Source organism: Leptodactylus fuscus, chromosome 2 (genome assembly GCF_031893055.1).
Source record: "Leptodactylus fuscus isolate aLepFus1 chromosome 2, aLepFus1.hap2, whole genome shotgun sequence".
NCBI classification, from domain to species: domain Eukaryota; kingdom Metazoa; phylum Chordata; class Amphibia; order Anura; family Leptodactylidae; genus Leptodactylus; species Leptodactylus fuscus.
Genome location: NC_134266.1, coordinates 112,282,236 through 112,307,727, shown reverse-complemented (window position 1 = coordinate 112,307,727; position 25,492 = coordinate 112,282,236). Strand labels below are relative to the sequence as shown.

At 44.1% G+C, this 25,492-nt stretch overlaps 1 protein-coding gene across 2 annotated transcripts in view; it reads left to right on the top strand.

The window, feature by feature from the left end:
- Nucleotides 1-25,421, top strand: part of ZNF593OS (ZNF593 opposite strand) — a 115,888-nt gene extending 90,467 nt beyond the window's left edge. The window contains exons 2-4 of one of the 2 annotated variants that reach the window (XM_075264407.1): nt 24,141-24,197; nt 24,473-24,583; nt 24,741-25,421. In XM_075264407.1, the coding sequence (XP_075120508.1) occupies nt 24,533-24,583; nt 24,741-24,887 (198 nt within the window). In that variant the 5' untranslated portion in view covers nt 24,141-24,197; nt 24,473-24,532 and the 3' untranslated portion in view covers nt 24,888-25,421. Of the gene's footprint in view, nt 1-24,140; nt 24,198-24,472; nt 24,584-24,740 lie in introns of those variants that run through there. The other variant, XM_075264408.1, reaches the window with a different exon arrangement.
- The last annotated feature ends 71 nt before the right edge of the window (nt 25,422-25,492 follow it).

Genomic DNA, 25,492 nt, shown 5'->3' with positions numbered 1-25,492 from the left:
GTACTCATGCTACACGCATGGTGGCCTTGCTTCCGGCCGGAGTGTATTCTTATTCTAGTCCACATCTGTGATATCACCGCGAGTGTTATGGGGATTAGCAGGGGCCGGAGATCATGTGCTGTTTGGTCCTGTACGTTAAGGGAATCCTTGCTTTCTTTTTACGGGAGCTTCAAGAGTTAGTATTTTAGGCCTAATCCAAACCAGATATCAAATTGAGAACTTCATTTTAGTACTTGCACGGCTTGGATTATACAGCATTGTGGCGGGAGCGTAGCGATTGCAGTCGCCAGAAAACTGGTCTAAAGCTGGCTGCTCGGGCTTGGTTTGCTGCATCCTGCAGTCTTAGCTCTGCTGCAGATTGTCGGTGTTGTGTGGGAGTATGTTAGTTTGCTAACCGTTATTCTTTGTTTGCAATGGTGGTAAAATGCTCAATCCAAAAGTATGTAGTTTAGCTCGTATAACAATCATTTAGAGATGAATCCGCAACACTTGTCCGTTGTATTTAAAAAATTTCTTCTTTGATTCAGTCCATTAAAACCATACAAGACTCCATACAAAAGATTAGAAAAACAAATAGTACAAAAAAGGACAACGTAAAAACCGCTGTCAGTACCGCATAATAGCTGCTAACATGCGGTACTGACAGCGGTTTTTACGTTGTCCTTTTTTGTACTATTTGTTTTTCTAATCTTTTGTATGGAGTCTTGTATGGTTTTAATGGACTGAATCAAAGAAGAAATTTTTTAAATACAACGGACAAGTGTTGCGGATTCATCTCTAAATGATTGTTATACGAGTACAACGTTGGCCTTAGAAGTCCCGAAGGCAGAGAATCGTGCACCTTGGACGAGAGTAGAGGGTGAGCTAGCATTGACTTGTAGTTTAGCGTTTTTGTCGTTCGGTTGTCGAATTTTATAGCTCTCCAAATTTATTTAGTTTTTTATAGCTTTACAATTTTTCTGCAAAATGATATGAACTTACTTTCTGTTCTAGACTTGTGCTTGCTTCAGGATTGGAGAACATGTGACATGGACACCCGGATGGACCTTCATCTCATGTATCAACTGGAAAGATTTGTCCTTTGCTGTTAAGGGTTTCCCATAAACATATCTAGATACAAATTCTGCATAGACCAAGATTCTTGAACCATCTTGCTGCTCAGTCTGTTTTCATGACTTTTATACCAGTCCTACACTCAGTATCTTGTGATAGTTTTTATATGGACTTTGTTTTTTCATTAAAAGCTACGTTTTGATCATATTTGGATTTCTCCTCTGTGCTGGACATACTTTTTGCTTATGTACGGTGTAAGCCGATGGCTGGTCAGGTAATGGAGGGGGTGTACATCTCACCCAGACTACTCAGGTGGGTGAGATGAGAAAACTCCAGGAATGTTTGTTCTCAGCAGATAACGTTCGTCTGCTGAGCATTTTGGTAAATGCTCAGTACTGGGCTGGATTTTTAGGAAAGACAGGTAGGATTGGTAGTGGGACCTGTCATTCCACCCCCCTCCAGTCCACACTTTGGGGATGTTCCGGCAGCGACTTAGCTGCAGAGAGTCTCCTAGTCAAGGAAGCTTAAGAAGCCAGCTCCAGCAGCAACACTTTGGAAGAGCTTGGCTGGAGAGCAAACGGAGAGGTCATATTTTTGGAGCTGTGTCCTGAATGATTCTACTGGGTTTTTTTTTTTTATTTCTGTTATTCTAGGTGAGGTAACCTATTCTATGTTTAGTTAGATCCTAGCCAGGCAGGTATTTATTTTTGTATTGTTTCCTTTTGTTGCTGCACTATATTTTTGAGTAAAAATAAACTCTACCTTTGTTTTGGACTAAAAGAAACTGGACTTGTGTGTCTATGCCACCCCACCTAGCAACCCCAAACCCTGACAATTGGTGGAGGACGCGGGCATACAGCGGTTGTTGGGGCAATGACATGTCCACTCCTTGCTGGAGAAATTTTTTTTCTTTTATGTCTTGGGTGAAGGCTGCTGCCGCTATACAGACCCAGGCTATGGAGGAGATACTGAAGCGTCTTGTACAGTCCAATATGCAACAACAAACAAATCATTTGCTGATGGAGCAAACTGCGCTCCTTAAAGAGACTGTTGTCACTAGCCCGCAAAGACCTGTGAAGCACAGAGATGAGAAGCGGACTGTGCAAAGAGCTTTGCAAAAGATGACCCCAGATAATGACGTGGAGGCCTTCCTGACTGTATTTGAGAAAGTGGCCAAATGGGAGAAACTGCCAGCTGCTGACTGGGCAGACATCATTTCACCCTATTTGACCGGTGAACTCCAGAAGGCCTATTATCACCTCTGCCAGCAAGATGTCCAGGGCTATGACAAATTAAAGGTGGAAATTCTTGCTCGGCTGGGGGTAACCACTGCTGTCCGTGCCCGGTGGGTACATACCTGGAGCTACCAGATGGACAAGCCTGCCAGATCCCAGATGTACGATCTGATTCACCTGGTGAATAAGTGGCTGGAACCAGACACCTGTACCCCTGCAAAGATGGTGGAGAAGGTGGTCCTAGACCAGTTCTCCAGAGCTCTTCCTCCTGCGATGCAGCCCTGGGTTGGACATGGAGAACCCAAAGATGCCAACCAGCTCGTCAGCCTTCTGGAGAGGTACCTGGCGACTGAGGCTGAACTCCGTGATGACCCTACAGCGCAACCATCCCCCAGGAGCACCCGGTGGAGGGCACCTCCCGGTAAGACTGTTCCGTTATTTGAGAGTGGAGGGAAAAGAGCTGGAGATGTGTTTTCTAGGCAGTCCACCAGCCCAAGAAGAGACTCTCTGCTGGAGAAACCAGGGCTTGATAGCTGGTGGACTCTATCCCAGACAAACGTATGAGTGTTTGTTGCATCCATGGGGATGTCAAGGACTACCCCATGTCCAAGGTCACAATAGAGACTATAGTAGGATCTGTTTATTATGAAGTGGATGTTGTAAAAAAAAAACCTTATGCATAATGTGATTTTGGGTCATGATTTCCCTTTGTTCTGGGATTTGTGGGGAAAAGGTACAACCACACAGCCAAAGGTGGAAACCCCGCTAACGCCCAAAGTGCATGAGGAGGGCGACACCTTTCTGTTACAGGTCCTCGTGGAGAGGAAGATGATGTCTCTTCCCCAGCTCCTGAGCCTAACATACCTGAATTAGAAGTCTCACGGGATAATTTTGGTACTGCACAGTTGAGAGATCCCACTCTTGCTAATGCTTGTGATAATGTGACAGTTATTAACAATGTGCCTCAGCAACCTGATGCTGACCACCAATTTCCGCATTTTGCTATGAATAATGACCTGTTGTATCGAGTTGCAAAAAGCAATTGGGAAATTGTGGAGCAGCTTCTCGTACCAAAGCCATATCGCTGTGTGGTACTTGATATGGCCCAAAATCATGTGCTTGGGGGACACCTAGGGGCGGAAAAAACACAGGAGAGGATTCTCCAAAGAGAAATACCTGAGGCTTCCCCATACCGTAGTGCCATAGAGGATGTAGCAGGATGCAGGATCGCATTTCAACAGTCATGCCAATTGTAAAAGAGCATCTGCAAAGAGCACAAGAGGTCCAAAGCAGAATTTACAATCATTCTGCCAGAGTCCGAGAGTTTAACCCAGGGGACAGAGTCCTTATTTTGGTGCCTACTGTGGAGAGCAAGTTCTTAGCGAAATGGCAAATGAAATTGTGGAAAAAGTAGGGCCAGTCAACTATAAGGTTCACCAACCAGGGAAATGGAAGCCTTTCAAATGCTCAGTACTGGGATGGATTTTCAGGAATGACAGGTAAGATTGGTAGTGGGACCTGTAATTCCACCCCCCTCCAATACACACTTTGGGGATGTTTCGGCAGCGACTCAGCTGCAGAGAGTCTCCTCGTCAAGGAGGCTTAAGAAGCCAGCTCCAGCAGCAACACTTTGGCAGAGCTTGGCTGGAGAGCAAACAGAGAGGTCATATTTTTGGAGCTGTGTCCTGAATGATTCTACTGTTTGTTTGTTTTTTATTTCTGTTATTCTAGGTGAGGTAACCTATTCTATGTTTAGTTAGATATGTCCACAAAAAACATAGGTATATGGACACTCAAAGTCTATGTCAATAAACCATGACAATTATTGAATAAAACATATATATTTAATTATTACAATTAAAACATATAAATATAAGATGCGAATGACGTAGTAACAGTATAAACAAGAATACGGCAAACACCACAGTAGTATCTCAGTTGTATCTCTTCATATAATCATGTATAGTATAGGTAACAAATAACATAGTGGGCCACAATTATAATTGTGTGAAAAAAAATATATATATATACCACCAACAAGTATAGAAGTATCACGATCAGTATATATTATAATCCGTTCACATTGTGAATACATGTAGTAAAACTGACCAAAAGCAATGGAAGGTATATTACACAATGTGTGCACAATAAAAGGTATATCACACAATGTATGTGCACATTTGTAGCAAAAAGAACCACAATCATAAAGTATTGTAAATGTAAATGGACATAGCCGTGTATGCATGGATGAAAAAATACCCCATATTGGGTTAACGCTTACCCATAATGATTGTAGTTGGACGGGACCACAAAGAGAGGATACCGTATCTTCCGGACTATAAGGTGCACATAAAAACCTACGATTTCCTCAGAAATCGTAAGTGCGGCTTATAGTCCGGTGCGCCTTATATATGGATGGAAGCGGCGGCAAAGTCTGCGTGCCGCTTCCATACATACATAAAAGGCACCGTAAGGGTGCATTCACACTACGGAACGCCGGCGTGTATCACAGCCGTACACGCCGGCGTTACAGCAGGGCTGCCGGACACTTCCTATTCATTTCTATGGGAGCCGGCATGCGAGCGCTCCCCATAGAAATGAATGGACAGACACTTCCCATTCATTTCTATGGGAACCGGCATGCAAGCGCTCCCCATAGAAATTAATGGGAAGTGTCCGGCAGCCCTGCTGTCACGGCGGCCTGAAACAGAACGTGAAACTTACCGAGCGGTGCAGGGCGGGCGGTCATTCAGGCCTCCTCTTCCTCCGATGTCCTGACCACTTCCTCCGGCGCTCGCTAACTGATAATGACCTGGGCGCATGCGCAATATCATAATGCTTCTACTGCGCATGTGCCCAGGCCATTATCAGTTAGCGAGCGCCGGAGGAGGAGGACGGAACATCGGAGGAAGAGGAGGCCTGAATGCCCGCCCGCCCTGCACCGCTCGGTAAGTTTCACATTCTGTTTCAGGCTTTTATTTTAAAACGGGGGGGGGGTAGTTTAATCTAACTTTTACGGTTGGGCTCTATCAGCATAATTTTGCTGATAGAGCCCCTCCTCGCCTGCCGAGCGCTTCCAATAGAAGCGGCTGGCACGTGGGGGGTTAAGCGGCCGCTGGCAAAGTCTGCCTGCCGCCGCTTTCAATAACATATAATGCGCACCGGACTGCGGCTTATAGTCCGGTGCGCCTTATATATGAACCGAGACGGACTATAAGGCGCTCATGGGCAATGCGCCTTATAGTCCAGTGCGCCTTATAGTCCGTAAAATACGGTACTACAGGTGAATACCTCCCAACTGTCCTGGATTCTGCGGTTTCTCTCAAGGAGTTGCTCACTTTGTGCCTCAAATTCCTCTAACGTGGAACAGTTCCTCCTAACGCGTAAAAATTGTCCCTTGGGGATTCCGCGTTTTAGAGGAAGCAGGTGATGACGTTCACCGGGCATTCGCCATACCCACACCTTGCCATCGGATCGCCACATTGTGTACCGTGATTCGTCACTCCACACAACGTTTTTCCACTGTTCAATCATCCAATGTTTACACACCAAGCAAGGCATCGTTTGGCATTGACCTGTGTGATATGTGAGTTCCGCGGAGTGCCCCATTCTGCTCTCTCATGATGTCTAATGTCTACTGAGGTCGCACCTAATATGAAAAACATATGTTTTTGGTGGTGTCTGGATACTTATGATCACATAGTGTACCTCCGGACCTTCAATTACATTCAGGAGAGGTAAAAATTTGGGGGACTGGGTTACACGGAGTCATCTAAACCCTCTCCCCCCTGACAGTACATGGTTGGGCAAACTTCAAACCACAAATGTGGATCATGCAGGGAGTGTACGTACATTAAGAAAGGAACTGAGATTGTAGCACATGCCACGGGAAAATGTTACAAGATCAAACAATTCATTAACTGTTGCAGTGAGGGGATCATTAATGTCGCCACTTATTCATGCCCCATTAACTATATGGGGAAGACAAAACGTGAGTTTCGTAGACGGATCTTAGACCACATAGGGAACATAGTGTATTGGAGAGAGACCCCCGTAGCGAATCATATTTGGAATCATCATGGTGGTGATTCCTTTGCACTGAAGTTTCAATGAATATAAAGGGTACCGAAATCAATTAGACAAGGCAACTGGGATGGTCTGATTCTCCAAAAAGAGGCTCAATGGACAATCCGTTTTAAATCTGTTAAACCATTGGCTCTCAATGACCCAATCTCCTTTTTGACTTTTCTGTGAAGGATTGGAGATCAAGAGAGGAAGGTGTTTGTGCCAGACAGCTAACCAACGAGCGACGTGTGTTCTGTTAACAATATGGAACTGCACGGATGCTGAAGCACTTGCAGACAGGTATAACATTTTTTGTAATGATTGAGAGTGGATCTAGATGCTAGTAATATGTCTCACTTTAGGGCTGATAGAAATAATAGATGGAGTCCGCACAATATTACATGCATTTTAGACCATTGGGATAAAGAGTTTGAAGGAAACGACTTGGTCCAATGTCTGGTCAAAAATGGATAAAAACAGGTTCTGAGACATACTTACCTTTGAAAGGAGTAATCTGCAACCTGGACTTTTTGGAGAGGTTTGAGGGGACACTATACTGTTGTACGCGTGTGCTGATATCTTTATCCACGGTGTACAAATTATGTCTACTGTCAGACTCTCCTATATTGCTAGGTGCGGAGGGACTCCAATAAGACGTGACATGTATATGATCTACAATTCTCAGTATCGGTCTCTTGGTGTGTATATATATTGATGGTGAGCAGGGACCAGCGGGACGACCCCCCTCCGATTGCATTGATGAAATGGTGGCACGGCAAGAACAGCCTTCAAGTGTGACAATGTAGTTACATTGTATGACTTAGCTTCTTTTTTTCGTGACTGGATACACTACCTGAGTTTTAGTCACCTATACCGTGGTCTCACCTGAAAGATCTATGCAACGGCATATTTGAGATGGCATGCAGTGGTGTAACTAGGAATGGTGCCCCCCCCCCCGCCCCCCCACCCCCACCCCCCCGGCCGACGCTGAAGACCTCGACTGATCCCCTCCTACGCATTCCTGCACTCTCTATTATGCTCCATAGTGGCCCCTGCACACAGTATTATATCCCTTAGTGGCCCCTGCACACAGTATTATGTCCCACTGTGGACACCCATAAACAATTATTATACTCTGGGGTCTTTTCAGACCCCAGATTATAATAATCGGAGACCCAGGGGGACAAAACATAAACTCTGTTACCTATCTCCTGACTCCTACGCTGTTGGCCATCTTCAATGACGTCAGACGTCACATGACCCGGGACGCAGACCTGGGTCATGAGACGTCAGACGACTAGGCCTGAAGCCTGCCCGGATCGTGGAGAGGTAAGTAACAGTGTTTTTTATGTTTCTTACCTCTCCCAGGTCTCCGATCATTATACTCGGGGGTCTGAAAAGACCCCCGAGTATTATGATAGTGTTTGTGGGGCCCGCGGTGTCACTTACCGATCCCGGCCCTGCCAGGATCGGTAAGTAAATAGGGTCCATTACCAGCTGGAGTAGCTCCAGCCGTGTAACGGCCTATTAAGAAAAAAAAACGCAGCGGTAGCGGCTGTCGCCAGGCCCCTAATGTCCCGGGCCCTGTGGCAACTGCCTCTGCTGCTATGGCGGTAGTTATTCCACTGATGGCATGGGTGGCACAGACATATAGGTGGGAACACCATCGCTGTGTGAAATAGCAGTGTTTAAGATATATGAACTGCAGAGACGGCAGCTTTAGTCTCTAAGAGCTCACGCATGTAGGAACGATCGCAAGCCTCTCCACTTTGGCTCCACCCCCTAAAGGATGGTCTTCATGGCGCACAGTGATTGGTGCCTTGGAAAGGGGGAGGCGCCTGGAGGGGCATTTCTACTCCGGCCGGGCCTATATAGAGCCAGGGTAGTGAAAGATCAGTGTCAATCCCCTGCAAGTAACGGGACCTACCACAAAGGTCCTGTGAACTGCGATTATCACCGCACATCGTCGGCTATCATAGCGCTTCCACCACTGTCCTCCTGATGAGCTTACATAGTGAAACACGTTGAGGATTTAACCTTTTACGGTGCAATGCCAGTTTAATTAGCCTGACAGAGTCCTGGGTTGGATATACAGCGCTCTTAGTAGCAGCCCTACTAGAGTTAGGATTGACAGCTGATACAGCTGAATATAGAGCACTGTAGGGAAACCTCATAGCATTACCTATCTGACTCAAATTTGAAATAGGCACTTTTCTGGCATGATGTACAATTTAGATAAGGGCAACACTGATTGATTTGCTACACACACTTTGAAACTAGAATGGTGTAGATTGTGAACCAGCTCTAATATATCCTGGAACTGAGCTTTGCGCAATCACCACAGTATGTGTAGCATAAATAGATTTATGGGAACCTCTGAGTAATAAGATACCATCAGAGGCTGACTTAAAATTGCAAGGAATGATATTACTGACAATTTTACTTACCTTTTAACTGGGAGTAATAAATGTTAAGTTTTATTTAGCAATGGCCTTTGAGTAGGGATTCTTTGTGTGTATAATTCCCAGTACATTGTACAATAAATAATAAATGGGACCATTCTGAAAAGTAATTTGTCCTGCAAACATTAATTAAGCACTCATACAACTCTGTAAACAGAACAAGATAAAAAGACATAGGATTTGGAAGGTGGGCAGTCAAAACTGAAAATCAACAAATGCCACTGGCAGGAAGAAAATAATGCACACGGTGCTTAATTATTACCCAAAAAACACACTAAAATAATGGAGATTCTTTTCTTACATTAGCAAAGGATGCTAATGTAAGGATGCTTTACTATTGTGACGCTAGGTTCACACCTGCGTTTGGGGTCTCCGTTCTATGGTTTCCGTCTTCTGCATGCCAGAAGACGGAAACCATAGACCGGGTCCGGCCGTGAGCGGCGGTGAGCGTTTTAGGCTCTCCGCCGCGAAACCGGATTTTTTTATCCGGACACAGAGTACTGCATATCCGACTCTGTGTCCGGATTATAAAACCCGGTTTCGCGGCGGAGAGCGCAAAACGCTCACCGCCGCTCACAGCCGGACATCTCTCTCACCCATTCAAATGAATGGGTAAGAGAGACTCCTGCAGGTTTCCGTATCCTGCCTGTGTTTTAGGCAGGAAACGGAAACCTAAGTACGGAGACCGGGCCGCAGATGTGAACGAGCCCTGAGTGACATATATCTAGAATTAAATATACTCAGTGTACTTGAGAAATGCTTAAAATATTTTGTTTAGATTTAGGGGGTGTTCACACCGTGTCTGCATGCTGGGGAAACTATTCCCTAGGGAAACTGCAGAGGGGACAGATTCCCAGATTCAAATGAATGGGTTTTAAAAGCAAACCGCTGGTGTCCATATGCAGCCTCCCCACGGGGAACCATTTTTTTGAGTCAGACACTATGTATCCCCACAAAGAGGCTGCATATGGACACCGTCGGTTTGCTTTTAAAACACATTCAAATGAATGGGTTTTAAAACTGACTACTGGGAAGTCATCCCCTATGCAGTGTCTCTGAGGAATAGGATGGAGACCCGGCGGGCAGACACGGGCGCAAGTGTGAACACGACCTAACAATGCTAGAAGTAATGTATTATGTGTATATATGGAAGAGCTGAAATTGTTCTATTACAAGTACTGTCAGAGAATATAGATTATTGGCTGGCAATGAAAGTGCTCTACAGACCCACTGACTCAACTGTCCTTTCTATTCTATTCAATTCTATTCTATATTATTCTATTCACTAAACTACTAAACTGCCTGTGTATTATTGCTTGATTCTCCCAAAATACTACTATAATAAAGGCTTGTCATGAATGCACAAGCTTTATACATACCTCCCAACTTTTGAAGAACCGAAAGAGGGACAAAATGGCAAATTTAGCCCTGCCCACTTTTGTGTTGACTCCATTCTCATTAATTTTTCATGTGCCCACACACAGTATAATCCTCCTACAGTCACCCATAAATTATATGTTCCCCCTCTATCTCTCCCCCAGTTTTATATACACCCTTCATCTGCCCCCAGTTTCATGTCCCCCCTCCATCTCTGCCCCAGTTTCATGTCCCCTCCATCTCTGCCCCCAGATTCATGTCCCCACATCTCTGCCCCCAGATTCATGTCCCCCGATCTCTGCCCCCAGATTCATGTCCCCTCCATCTCTGCCCCCAGATTCATGTCTCCACATCTCTGCCCACCAGATTCATGTCCTCTCCATCTCTGCCCCCAGATTCATGTCCCTCCATCTCTGCCCCCAGATTCATGTCCCCCCATCTCTGCCCCCAGATTCATGTCTCCACATCTCTGCCCCCAGATTCATGTCCCCTCCATCTCTGCCCCAGATTCATGTCCCCACATCTCTGCCCCCAGATTCATGTCCCCTCCATCTCTGTCCCCAGATTCATGTCCCCCATCGCTGCCCCCAGATTCATGTCCCCTCCATCTCTGCCCCCAGATTCATGTCCTCTCCATCTCTGCCCCCAGATTCATGTCCTCTCCATCTCTGCCCCCAGATTCATGTCCTCTCCATCTGTGCCCCCAGATTCATGTCCCCACATCTCTGCCCCCAGTGTTATGCCGTCCTCTCCTTCATCTGCCCCCAGTTTCACGTTCCACTTCAGTGTACACATTACACTTACCTTCTCCTCGTTCCCCCGCCGCTCTCTGCGCACCTCTCTCTCTCTCACTCGCACACAGTTGTAGACATGATGTGACGTCATCACATCGCGTCTACACAGCCAGTAGGCAGCGTGCAGCGGCGAAGCAAGGAGCTGAACTGTGACAGCTCCTTGCTTTAGCCGCATATGTGTTCAACTCAGATCTGCGTCCAACCGGGACCACGGGACACGTCACCGAAATCGTGAATGTCCCGCGGAAATGGGGACGGTTAGGAGGTATGTTTATATAGTGTGTATGACATTAGCACTGTAAGCTCCACCTACCACTGTCTATTGACTGAGACTGTCAGATGATGCTATCACGTGATATGTGAGTCACTGACATTGCCTGCTCTGTATTTCCTGGTCCTACACGTTGTGTCGGACATTTTGTATTGCGGCCATTTTTGTTTGTCCAAAGCAAATCCCATTTGTTTTATTTTGTAAAAAAAAATAAACAATGTGGAATATTCAGGATGAACTCGCCTTGTTAGGAGCCAATTCACCCATAAGCCCTCTATAAGACAGTCTGAATTTGTGAAAAAAACATGTCCTGTCCTGTTTTTAGAATGGCTGTAATAGCTTTGAGGAGAGACAAGACACATGTACATTATTCCATGTGCTGGAAGTAATTCACATAAAATAATATACATGACTTCTTGATTGTTGGAATTGATGCTTTTATATTGAAGGCCTCCAGGGATGATCACTATTAGGCCCCACGTTGCAGAAACGCAGCTTTTTTTGTTGCAGATTTTGTTGAGGTTTTTTGAGCCATAGTCAGGAGTGAATTGAGCAGAAGGGAGAAGTATAAGAACTTCCTCTATATTTCCCATTGCTATTGTAGCCATTCTTGGCCTTGGCTCAAAAAGCTGCAACAAAATCTGCAACAAAAAAAGCTGCGTTTCTGCAACGTGGGGCCTTAGCCTTAAAGGGGTTGGCCACTTTCAGCCCAATATTGAAAAACAAATGTACAATAAAAAGATACACAATTTTCCAATATACTTTCTTTATCAATTCCTCACGGTTTTCTAGATCTCGGCTTGCTGTCATTCATTCTGTTACTTCTAGAGGATAAAACGCTGACCATGGTCATGTGATTTACGGTCCATGGTCATGTGATGAGTACACAGGTGCCGCTCGTTATAGTCACAGCACAATAATCAGACATCCGCCTGGTAATAAGCTTTGCACCTGTGAGCTCATCACATGACCATGGACCGTAAATCACATGACCATGGTCAGCGCTTTATCCTCTAGAACAGGGGTAGGGAACGTACGGCTCTCCAGCTGTTGCAAAACTACAACTCCCAGCTGGGAGTTGTAGTTTCACAGCAGCTGGAGAGCCGAAGGTTCCCAACCCCTGCTCTAGAAGTAACAGAATGAATGACAGCAAGCAGAGACTAGAAAACTGTGAGGAATTGATAAAGAAAGTATATTGGAAAATTGTGTATCTTTTTATTGTACATTTGTTTTTCAATATTGGTCTGAAAGTGGCCAACCCCTTTAATGTCTGATATGGAGGCATAAATATGAGAGAAAAGCCTACCAATATCAGCAGAAATGGTCAGTAACCATGTGAATAAGGAAAAGTGCTGTTACCAAAATATATCAAAATTGGATGGCGTCTGATCCTTTTTTTACTGCACAAGACAAACTGCTGCTTCAGTTTTCTTATAGCAACTTATTTCCCTTTCCTACTGGCTCACACGAGCCAAGAATGCATGTCTATGGTGAAGTTACCAGATATAGCTTTTGACCAAACAAGGGACTGCATATGCATGGCCAATATATGTTTTAGTTTTTGATGCTTTATTACTTCATAGAGTATATATATTTTTGTATACTCTGATTGGGCCTTCAATTCTTTTAAGTGTGAAATAATATTGCAGATTTCTCTTTTCTAATTGTATATTTTTCATACGCTATTATTAATTTTGATACATTTATAGGCTCAAGCAAACGTGTAATGCAGATAAGGTACTTTTTGACCTATGCCATACATGCCAGATCAGATGTATTATGACCTTCTGACAACACCTGTCTGCCTTATGTATAGCGATAGGGCTATATATACACTTATATATGTATTCACACTCCTCCCCTTGCATACCAAGGTTGGAACGCTGCTAAAAGTATGATTTGGAAAGAGCTGTGAAACTTACTGACATAAACAAATTTTGCATAGCTCTTTACATAGTGACCAGTAATGGCACCAGACTCAACAACCCTCAAGTCATAAAGCTTCTTTTGCACATAGCTTAGCTTTCACATACTTCATTCAGCATTCTTATTGTCCTTCAAGTGGCTGGTTGTGAGTCTTCCTCTGGATCACTGTGGTGAGTGTGCACAATTCACTAACATATGTGCATGTCTAATTTCATTTGTCATCTTTCTAACCTAAGAAGTTATCTATATCCATGTCCACAATATGTCGCCTAAGGCTGAGTTCACACGGAGTAAACTGGCGCGCAATCTGGCACGTATACGAGTGTCAGAGTTTGCACGCTCTAAAAAGATCCCATTGATATCAATGGGGGATACGATCGTATAACGCGCGTAATTTTGCGCCCGTAATTTTGCAACCACAAAATTACGCACCGTATACAATCGTAACCCCCCATTGAAATCAATGGGATCTTTTTTGAGCGCACAAACTCTGACACACGTGTACGTGCCAGATTGCGCACCAGTTTACTGCGTGTGAACTCAGCCTAAAGCTGGATTCCGACACAGCGTGTAGGTTAATTTTTTGTGGCAGATTTTATGCCTTTTTTTTGTAGAGGTCAGGTAGTTGCTATTTATTCAGTGTGAAAATCTGAATTCTTTAATGCTTTTTTGTTTGATTGTGACCTTTTTTCTCAAAATATCATAATTAGGCTTTACACTTTTATTGTTTTTTTTCCTGCACACATAGACCAAAATTTTAACAAAAACTGTACCTTGTTTTTATTCTATGATGAAAGTGTGAATGAAGCATAAGCACATTTTTCAATATCACTGTTTTCTGTCTCTGTACAAATCTAGCAGCCACCAAACACAACAGTCAGTACTGTGCAGTGTTACTAGCATAGGGCGCAGGATCCTCATACACTACATACTTAGCAAGGCTGATATGCTGTTGCAGAGCATGTTAGTGGCGTAGTGAACATACCATTTTGTTTCTGAAAAATTCAGCTTTTATTTCACATACAAATAAGCTGTTTACTTTGGAGAGGGTCAAACCTACTGTAGCACCTTTTTCTTTTTGTGGTTGCTGAAAATCGCCATGGGACATATCAGCAGCACTGGATTGTAACCACAAAAGAAAATGGGTCCTTTGTCACACCATGCGTGCTTCATTATATAGTGATTAACAAATATTGTAGGTGCACTGCAGTAATGGCATAGTGTTCCATAGACATTCATTTAATATTACAGCGGTACATGACGCTGAAACAGTGTATTGAAAAATTTAGAAAAACGCCACTGCATTTTTTAATGCCGGTTTTTGAGTGAAAGCCAGGAGTGGATTCAAAATTAATGGGAAATATCAAGGATAGACTTAAATCCATTCACTACAGCACACACAAAAACAGAGAATTGGATAGCAATATACCATTCCTAATACTCTGCACCCCCATCCCACCTTCTAGTCCCAGGAACTGTGGCGTAAATACCGGGGTAGCAGCAGTAGCGGCAGCCACAGGGCCCAGCGGGTAACGGCCACTGTTACCAATAGCGTGCGCACGTGGGCGGCCGCACACCTATTGCAGCCGCCCCGCTCAGCCAGAATTAATGCCCGCGCACTCAACTCAGATCTGCGTCCGGAGGACGGGGGAGCGAGGAGAAGGTAAGTTTAATGTGTACACTGAGGTGGAACGTGAAACTGGGGGCAGATGAAGGAGGGGACGGCATGACGCTGGGGGCAGAGATGGAGAGGGCATGAATCTGGGGGCAGAGATGGAGGGACATGAATCTGGGGGCAGAGATGGAGGGGACATGAATCTGGGGGCAGAGATGGAGGGGGACATGAATCTGGGGGAAGAGATGGAGGGGGGACATGAATATGGGGGCAGAGATGGAGGGACATGAATATGGGGGCAGAGATGGAGGGACATGAATCTGGGGGCAGAGATGGAGGGGACATGAATCTGGGGGCAGAGATGGGGGGACATGAATCTGGGGGCAGAGATGGAGGGGACATGAATCTGGGGGCAGAGATGGAGGGGACATGAATCTGGGGGCAGAGATGGAGGGGGGACATGAATCTGGGGGAAGAGATGGAGGGGGGACATCAATCTGGGAGCAGAGTTGGAGGGGGGACATGAATCTGGGGGCAGAGATGGAGGGGACATGAATCTGGGGGCAGAGATGGGGGGACATGAATCTGGGGGCAGAGATGGAGGGACATGAATCTGGGGGCAGAGATGGAGGGGACATGAATCTGGGGGCAGAGACAGGGGGACATGAATCTGGGGGCAGAGATGGAGGGGGGACATGAAACTGGGGGCAGATGAAGGGTGTATATGAAACTGGGAGAGAGATAGAGGGGGGACATATAATTTCCAGGTGACTGTAGGAGGATTATACTGTGTGGGAGCAAGTGAAAAATGAATGAGAATAGTACAGTCAACATAAAAGTAGGCGGAGCTAAATTTGCCGCGGCGCAATGCGCGCTCCGCACATTTTGTCCCTCTTTCGACTTTTCAAAAGTTGGGAGGTATGCACTCAGGAGGACAGACAGAAATCAATGGTTGTTTAATATGGCACCCGCCATATTGCTGTCTGTCCTCCTGAGCGCTGAGTGCCGGGTCGGCCCGTCATTTTCCTCAGCACCAATCTGTGTGTGGGGGAGGGGGTGACTAAGGAAGGATCATTATACTATCTATACACTAGATTAGCGTTTTCGTGTTTACCACTGGTGGTACGGTTTGGCCATCAGGTCGCCCATCATTGATGGAGCCTTGCCCAGCTCACTAGCTGTTCCGCTCAGCAGCTTCCAGGGCTTAGAGGGAACATTGGTAACGACCGGTATTTACTTACCGATCCCCGCTCCTGCTCCTGTTTACGGCCGCCTGCGCTTCCCCTTCTGCGGAGGCAGCTGTGCTCAGGGACAGGGATTGATAAGTCAGGCGTGAGGCACGGGGCCCGTGAACTCCACAAACACTGCTATCATTATACTCTGGAGTTTTCCCAACCCCAAAGCATAATGATCGGCGTGCCAGGGGATGTGAGGGAACATATAAAACAGCGTTACTTACCTCTCCTGCACTCTGGCAGTCTGCGGGCCTGTTTGGTGATGTCCCAGACATCACATAGGCCAGGCTGGAGTTATTATGCGTCATGATGCAGGCCTGGCTCACGTGACGTCTGTACCAACATTGAAGATGGCTGGAATCAGCGGAGAGTGCACGAGAGCCTCGGAGAGGTATGTAACATTGGTTTTTATGTTTGTCACCTTCCCGGATCTCCGATCACTATACTCTGAGGTCTGAAAAGCCCCCAGAGTATAATAATTGTTCATGAGCGGTTCACAATGAGACATAATAATGTGTGAAGGGGCCACTATTGCGGTTTGTGGGTAGGTGGGGGGCATGTCAAATATTCACCTTGGAACCCAGCTATTCCTAGTTACGCCCAGCAACAAAACCAAATAGCATTCTTAGACTTTCCAACCCGCATGTCCAATTTTTCGGTAGCTGATATGTGCTTGGGTAATTGGGGTGTCAGTAGATTTCCAAGTCATAATAATGAACTTACTTGCACAGAAAAGGGTAAAGAGAAAGAACAGTTTGTCATAATAACATTCTACCACATAATATATTATACCTAACAGGCATAAACAAAGGAAATTACAATATTTGTGTAGGAAAAACATTATTGCTGACCAGGAGTGGGAGACTTTGGGGCATGACCTAACACAATGCAGATAGGTGCCCAGTTCAGCTTGGTGACAAAAACATTTAGTGGAGGTGAAGGCACCCATCCTATGTAATCGGAGCAGGATATAGTAAATACAATGGAGGAAACAGGATTGAATGAGTAAATCTTTAGCGCCCACCACATTGTCAAGGAAGGATAATGTAACTTTCCTCCAATCCTCAGCAGTTAAATGAGGAATATCCTTTTAACTTCCAAGCATATAAGTGAGGACGAGAAGAGTGAAGTAGGTTGTAAGACTGGGTAAGGGGGTTGGGAGATCCTTCAGCTTGGAACATGTCACATAATTGTAGATAAGGGATGAAGGCATGCCTTAGAATCCATGACACTCCACAAGTTTGGAGACGGGAAAAAGCAAACTCTGAAATTTGTTAAGTGATGTTTGTCCCCCCATGATGTATTAGTCTTCTTCTTTGCCTCCCACCATTAACAGAGTTCCCTTGTTTCCCAATGAAAAGAAAAAGAAAAAAATTGCCTACTTCTTCCCATAATGACCAGCTGGATCCTCTGCTTGTTGCCTGCAGCCTGAGGCAGTGTCATCATTATGGTAACTCAACCTGGGCAATAAACTCTGAAATATGTGAAAGGGGTTGTCAGTTTAGTTTGTTTCTGTTAACCCTTTAGTCACTAGCCTGTTTTAGGCCGTAAAGACTAAAACATTTTTTTGTGTTTTTCCATTATCACATACCAAGCCCTATAGCTTTTTTTTTTTTTTTTTTTTTCTGTCAAAGTAACATTATGCGGCTATAAAAATAGTGCTATCTACTTGCTCACCCCCCTCCCCCCTCGGGGCCCTGTCACAGTCATATCACTTGCATCCGGTGCACTGTACTACTGGTTTTAAATACAGGAATGTATTATATACCATACATTTGTTGCAAAAATTTGGTATTTGCTAGTCATTTAGGTGATAAGTTGGTCAAACACTGCACGTACCTGTTGACTGACAGCTATTCTTCCCAATCCTAAGTGTGCATGTTTATAAATAGGGGAAGGGGAGTAAGCAGCTGCCAAACACAACTGGCAGTGGCTTATCTTCCCTGAGAATTAAAGGATCTGGCATGTTAAAATCCGGCAGTTGTCAGGGGAAAGTCAGGACCTCCTCAAATACAGTGAACCATTCCCGCCATGGTTAATATAATGTATATGGCCAATTTAAAGAAGAAGCTCTGCAAAAAACCCTTTTTCTATCACTGCACCCATCACTTCTGGGAAAGTCGGGCATGATGTTCAGGGTGCTTCCCAATAGAGGGCAGCATAACAGAGGCACTGTCTCCCTGTTTACATCTTGGGAGACAGATTTGCATATTCTTCCCATGCACCCATCACCTGAGAGTCTGTTACTCTCCAGACTCCTTACATGTACAGTAAAACCTCTCCAGAAGACCACCCCTCAAAGACCAGTTTTTCTCCCATTACACTCTATGGAAACTTCCTCTCTATAAGCTCCACCTTATCAAACCGAATACCATATTCATGGCCAAATTTTTCAAAGATCACATGTTACATGTCCATACACTGTGAGATCAGTATGGATGCAGCCCATAATAGGACTGCTACAAATAAGAGCAAAAGACTTTGGCTCCGTTCTCACGGAGTAATGCGCCACTCATTTAGACACGTATACAAGTGTCAGAGCACAGCGCTTCAAAACAAATCCCATTGATTTCAATGGGTGCCGGCATACGCACTCTACACATTGAAATCAATGGGAGGCTATGTAGCCCATTGATTTCAATGTGTGTATATACTGTCATTGGAAAAATAACTACATGAATAAATTGCACAATGTTGGATAGCTGATACAGACACTAGATCTTGCTGCAAGAGGGTGTAAAAGTGCTTCCCATTCTGTCCCATAAAATGGTTTTTAAAGGCTACTTTTGGGTAGAGTACCTCTTGCTCATAAACATGCCTCTATGATGCATAAGACATATTGTCCAGAGGGGGAACATCAGTGGACTCAGAAAAACAAGATGGGTGTTTCAACAAACTGCTCATCATCTAGATTGCTCTGACCTAGTTGATGGGAGCAGTGATTATATGGGACACTGTTTGATCCACTGACAAAAAAAAATCACCAGCTTCCAGTTTCCTCATCTGCTTTCTAAATTACATATCTATGTCTCTGTATGGACTATTTATCAGACAATTTGGTGCAACTGTGCCTTTAAGTGTCCTGCCATTGAGAGCCTGCCACCATTGCCTTTGTTTGCAGTGGTGCTATTAAAGGGATGCTATCTTTTAAACACATTTTTTTTCTCTCTAACATGTCGGAATAGCCTTAAGAAAGGCTATTCGCCTCCTACTTTTCCTTTTCTTCTCCGTGCCGCCGTTCGCATGCAATCCCGGTTTTTCTTGGTATGTAAATGAGTTCTCTTGCAGCACTGGGGGTGGGCCCCAGCGCTCAAGCAGCACTGGGGGCGTCCCCAATGCTGCCAGAGAACTCTCCAGCGCCGCCTCCATCTTCTTCTGCAACAAGGTCTTCACCACGTCTTCTTCCACGAGAAAATGGCCGCTTACAATACTGTGGAAGCGGCCATTTTTCTTGTGGCCGCGGACATGCGCAGTCGGCTTTGCCCTAGACCCGAGGCCTAGAAGTTAGAAGACGCCACCAGAAGAAGACGCGGTGAAGACCTCGTTGCAGAAGAAGATGGAGGCGGCGCTGGAGAGTTCACTGGCAGCATTGGGGACACCCAGTTCACATCAACTGCTGAAAAAGTGGTAACCGCGGACTCTATAGACTATAATGGGGTCTGTTGGGTTTCCACCCAAAAATGCGAAGAGAAAAATCCTGCTTGCTGGTGGAGGTGCTCCTGGAGTTTGATTATGTAAACAAGACAGTCTTAGGGTGAATTCACACTGAGTAAACGCTAGCTTATTCTGAACGTAAAACACGTTCAGAATAAGCGGCGTCTAAAGCAGCTCCATTCATTTCTATGGGAGCGGGGATACGAGCGCTCCCCATAGAAATGGTCTGCTTCTTTCACTCCGTGCAGTCCCATTGAAGTGAATGGGGAGTGCCGGCGTATACGGCAAGCTCTGCTCATGCCGGAGCGTACACGCCGGCACTCCCCATTCACTTCAATGGGACTGCACGGAGTGAAAGAAGCAGACCATTCATTTCTATGGGGAGCGCTCGTATCCCCGCTCCCATAGAAATGAATGGAGCTGCTTTAGACGCCGCTTATTCTGAACGTGTTTTACGTTCAGAATAAGCTAGTGTTTACTCAGTGTGAATGCACCCTTAGGCTGCGTTCACACTGAGTTTTTTTGGTCAGGAATTTGGTCAAGAAATTGACTCAAATTCCTCCTCCTAAAAACGCCTCACAATAGTATGGTGAGGCATTTTTGGAGGAGGAATTTGAGTTAGTTTCCTGACCAAAAAACTGTGTGAATGCAGCCTTAAGGGTAAATTCACACAGGGTTTTGTGGTCAGGATTTTGAGACGAATACAGCTCAATCAATGGGAGCCGGTCATACTCATTCTTCAGGCCGATTCGCGAAGGAAGACACTCCATCCTCCCGACTAGGCCCATTCATTAGGCCTAATTCGGAGCAGAGTGGGTGACTGGAAGCCGTTGCAGTGCACCGGCATTCAATCGCGGCTACCCATTTTTTTTTGTCCGGAACCTGAGGCGGCCTCCGCCTCAGGTTCCGGAACAAAAAACCCTGTGTGAACCCGGCCTTGGACACAGTAGAACAGATAAATATATGAGATATAGTACCAGCACATATGTTTTTGTGCTGTACAAATACTGTATCATATAAGAAACCTATTTCTGTTCTATAATGATCTATTCTAAAATTATATTACTTTATTAGGGACTCATACGTATAGGACCTGGAAACCGATTTTCCAACATTTTACGCTTCACTCAGTTTGGTACTTCGGGGAGGGTGGCACTGCATTGAAAAAAGTTATTTTGTTGTGTCAAAGCATGAAAAAAAAACTGACACTTTTTATGCCTTGTATACCAGAACACTGACATAAATGGAAAAGTATCTGCCTCATTGTACCTGCTTATATTCCAGATGCTGCACCTGGATACTCCATAGTTATAATCAGCCATGTCCACATCTTTGGTGGAATGCAATATTATATTCACATGTAGATTTGTTGAATAAAATTCACATGATTTGGTTTTCTATAAATCTTTGCACATCCTTTAGAATTAAACCAACTTGGGTGCAGTATAAAAGATTTTAATGGCTGAGATTTCTGCAATAAATCTGACATGTGCAAACCTATCCTAAAAAGCCTTGAAGCAACAATGTCTTGTAAGAACAAAGTATAACACAATTGTATAGTAGAATAGCAGATCAGCAACAGGCAAGTCTTGCTAGGGGATTAGACATAAGAATGCTCAGGAATAAACTGAGCTAGCATTTAGAAGTCAAGAGGTTAAAGGAATAGAGTTCCTAACAAGCATAGAAATATACACTTTCCACTATAACCAGAAAGTCTTGATTGGTCAAGCAGACTGTATATACTGTACAATGGCAGGTCCCATTCTCATAGGAGGAAGCCATACTGGTAAACCTTGCTCTAGAGTGCAATTCATAACCTCAAAAATACATACCTATGTTACACAAAAGCAGCAGTTATTGAACCAAGCAAGTGCGATTTCAAGTACCGTATATACTCGAGTATAAGCCGACCCGAATATAAGCCGAGGCCCCTAATTTTACCATAAAAAACTGGGAAAACTTATTGACTCGAGTATAAGCCGAGGGAGGGAAATGCAGAAGCTACTGGAAAATTTTCCAAAATGAAAATGAACGGAGTTTTTGGTTGCAGTAGTTGCTGGGGAAGGGGAGGGGTGTTTTGGTTGTCTGTCTGCCCCTTCCCTGAGCTTGAGGACTGGGTTTTTTTTCCCCCACTTGGAACTTAGCCTGGCTGAATATAGGGTATCTGCAGTGCTCCTATTAACCCCTTCCCGACGGAACAGGAGCACTGCAGATACCCTATATTCAGTAGACTGGGCACATTCAGACACAGGGATACCTAAGGGCGGGTTCACACCTGCGCTCAATCTCCGTTTTGAGGTTTCCGTCTTTTGCCGACAGGAGACGGAAACCCGGCATGCAGTGTCTGCTTGAACGCCCGTGAGCGTCTTCTGCTCTCCACAGCGAAAACATTTTTTTTTTAACTGGACACAAAGTCCTGCGTGTCCGACTTTGTGGCCGATTAAAAAGTGAATGGGTTTGAAAACTGACTGCCTGTTTCCGTCTCCTGTCCATTTTCTCGGGCAGGAAACGGAAATCTGCAAAACGGAAATCGGGTGGTGGTGTGAACCCGCCCTAATGTGTATGTGGTTCACAGTAATTTTCTACTTTTATATGTATTGTAGAGAAAGGAGTGATTTAAAACTTTTATTTAGTTCATTTTTTTTATAGCTTTTTTTTTTTTTCCACTATTTTATTAGCCCCCCCCAGCCTCAAAGGTAATATTGCTATGACAGGCCTGGCAGCCTTCATTAGGATCCTGGCTGTCAAAGGAACAGGTCGGATCCTGCGACCTTGCCGCGCAGAAGCCGGCCTGCACCTCTAAAGGTATGGGGCGGCCACCCACCTTGACTCGAGTATAAGCCGAGGGGGGGTTTTCAGCACAAAAACTGTGCTGAAAAACTCTGCTTATACTCAAGTATATACAGTATTTTGCAATTTAATAAAAGAAAAATGGACTGGATGAGTTTAAAAAAGACCTTTTTCCACCTCAAACAAGTCCAACTGTTTATATCTGTTAATAGTCTGTGTTCCACCGATTCTGGCACAGTTGCAATTTTTTCTCAAGCCTCCACCTTGCTAAGCAATCTATGCTGTTAGTTTTGGTGCTTAATATGCTATTTAGTCTCTGTACTGTCAGGAGGGTGGTGTCAGGCAGGAGCAGGTAAGGGGTGTGATTGTGACCTCTGAATCACACACCCCTGCCAGACACTGCCCTTCTCCAATTACAGATCTTAAATAGCACATCAGACACCAAAACTATCTATGCTTGTTGCTCTGGAATGGTGTGGACTACAGAGAAAATTCCAACTGTGCTGGAATCAGTGGAGAAGAACCTATTATCAGATGCAAAGAACATGAATTGGTGGAGGTGGCGAAAGGTCCACTTTAATAAAAGAACCATCTAAAATATGTATTTCAGCTATAATCTGATGGCTACTGAATTGAAAACCTCTGGTTCAAATGCAGTGTAAAATGTGATACTCATTGCTGCAATTAAAACTACATACAGTACTGTGTAAACATAGCCTTAAAGATCAAGACAAGTGTTTGCTGGCATGCTTCCACTGGGCAATGGAATGGAAAAAAAATTTTGACCAAATATCAACCTTTGTAAGGAACCCTTAAATTCCAAACCTAGTAAGCTTGCAGTATTTTACTCCTAAACATAAGTTTTCTTGCATTTTCTCATAAATGTACCAGTTGTGTATACCAGTACAGGAGTAACGTTGGAGATTAGTAATGCAATTCATGAGGAAATGCTATATTTCTGATCTTAACTGGAAGATTCAAGGCTATTCCAACTGAGCATGCTAGTATGATAGATATAACACACAAGATATTGTTTCATCTTTTCACTGGATTTACTGACATAGTTAATATTGCCGTTAATGGTGTACACAAACCGATATGGAATGTATAGTAGCTTGTCATTTCTAATATGTTGCTCAGTTTCAGCAGTACAGTACAGAGGAGATAAAAATCTTAATTCCATTGGATGCACTAACAATTTCCATAGCTTATCAATATGGAGCTTTAACCCTCAGCTGCAATGAACTGTAGGAATGGGGTGAGACAATGACAATCTTTCATACACAGGCTTAACGCTACCTGCACTACTGTAATAGGCAACGTGTATGCCAACAGTGTGAACAACTTTATATGTCCGTCAGTAACATTAGGATTCGATGTCTGAAGCTACTATCAGATCTGTAAACATATTTTATAGACAAACAATGTTGCGGCAGCACGGAGTGTATTTTTCTCATCTTCTAGTTAGTTTAACCTACATTTTTTCTCTGTCCTCCTGCTCCCCTCCGGCTGTATTATTCAGCCATTGGTCTGATCTCTTCTGACAGCTGTTCTTTTTGGGAGGGGCTCGGCTGATGTGCTTAAATGAGAGGGAGGGGACCTAAGTGCTAGACAATCTGTAGAGCAGAATCCCGTCATTTGTAGCCATATAGCAAACATTTAGGAGGAGACAACAATGCTATCTGCATGAACAAGGTGAAATGGGAACTCTCTTTTGTAGGTATGATGGGCAACACACAACGTATTGGGGTCGGGTTTAATATTATATAAGCAGCCGGATGGATCAAGCACATTGTGAGGCGACACAGAGTAGCCAGCCATTACAAGAATATTAGTACTCAAAGGAGCGATATTCAGGGCTAGGCTAGGATCATCTCCAATATTCTTATGAATTAGAGGCATTGCTTGGACAGTAAATATAGAATTTGCTATTTTCTTTTTAATGTAGTCTATAGAATTTAATTCACATACTAATACGTAATACTCTTCCCACAGCATCACTTATCACAAACCTCTTTGAGCTGAAAACACAAACATCAGATCTTAACACGCAATATGTTAATCCGCCTTGGACGACTCACCCCTGGATACTTCAGACTGCTCCAGGTATCCTAATGTATACATTATGTATGTGGTTTATTATCTAACAGTGATATAAAATATTATTATTTTGTATTTTTCACTAAGATTGTGCGTATTGGATTGTCAGCTACAGGGTAAGTACTATGACCTTACCCAGTTAAAACTACTTATACCATGTCAGTTGCAGGTTTCTGGAGAACTGACAGCGGAGCCCAAAGACAGACTCGTAAATCATTTGGCTTTACTGTTTGCCCTCATGGGCATTGGACTATCATACTACAGTGTCCGTCAGATGGTGCAAGAGTCAAACCCTCCACCTCCACAATAATGTAATGGTAGAATGGCGTAGTGGCTTTTACAATAATGTTTTACGCAAAATCGCATGTAAGATACATGTTCGTCTTCTTGATTGTAACAACCTGAAAATGGCAAATGTGAAGTGCAGGAAGGAGGAGTACTGGAAAGAATGTATTGTGAGAACTGAGATTGTACAAGCTATAGTTTAACTGTACAAATGGGGATAAAGTGTGAAAGTCTTCGGGAATGTGTCCTTTATGTTTAAGTTGTATAAATGGCTGAAGTTCTGGGAAAGATTCTAATCTGTGAGATATAGGTCCTATATATATATATAGTTGACAGTCGGCATTAAATCAAGAAGCTATGCTATGTTTATTGGCTAGGTTGACTCCAATATTTTCTATACACAGCACATATTTAACAGTTTGGTGTTATCAGTAGTCGCCATTCGGGTATAATAGCTAAACACAACTAGCCAGCTACAAGAATTCATTTAAATGGAGCAAAGGCTTTATGTGAACTGGAACTTGTCGATTGTCTTCACACAAATGTATTAAATCTCAGTAACAAAAGATCTTCTTGTGTTTTCTTCATTCATTAGTGATTTTTTTTTTATCCAAATGGTTTTATTCAAAT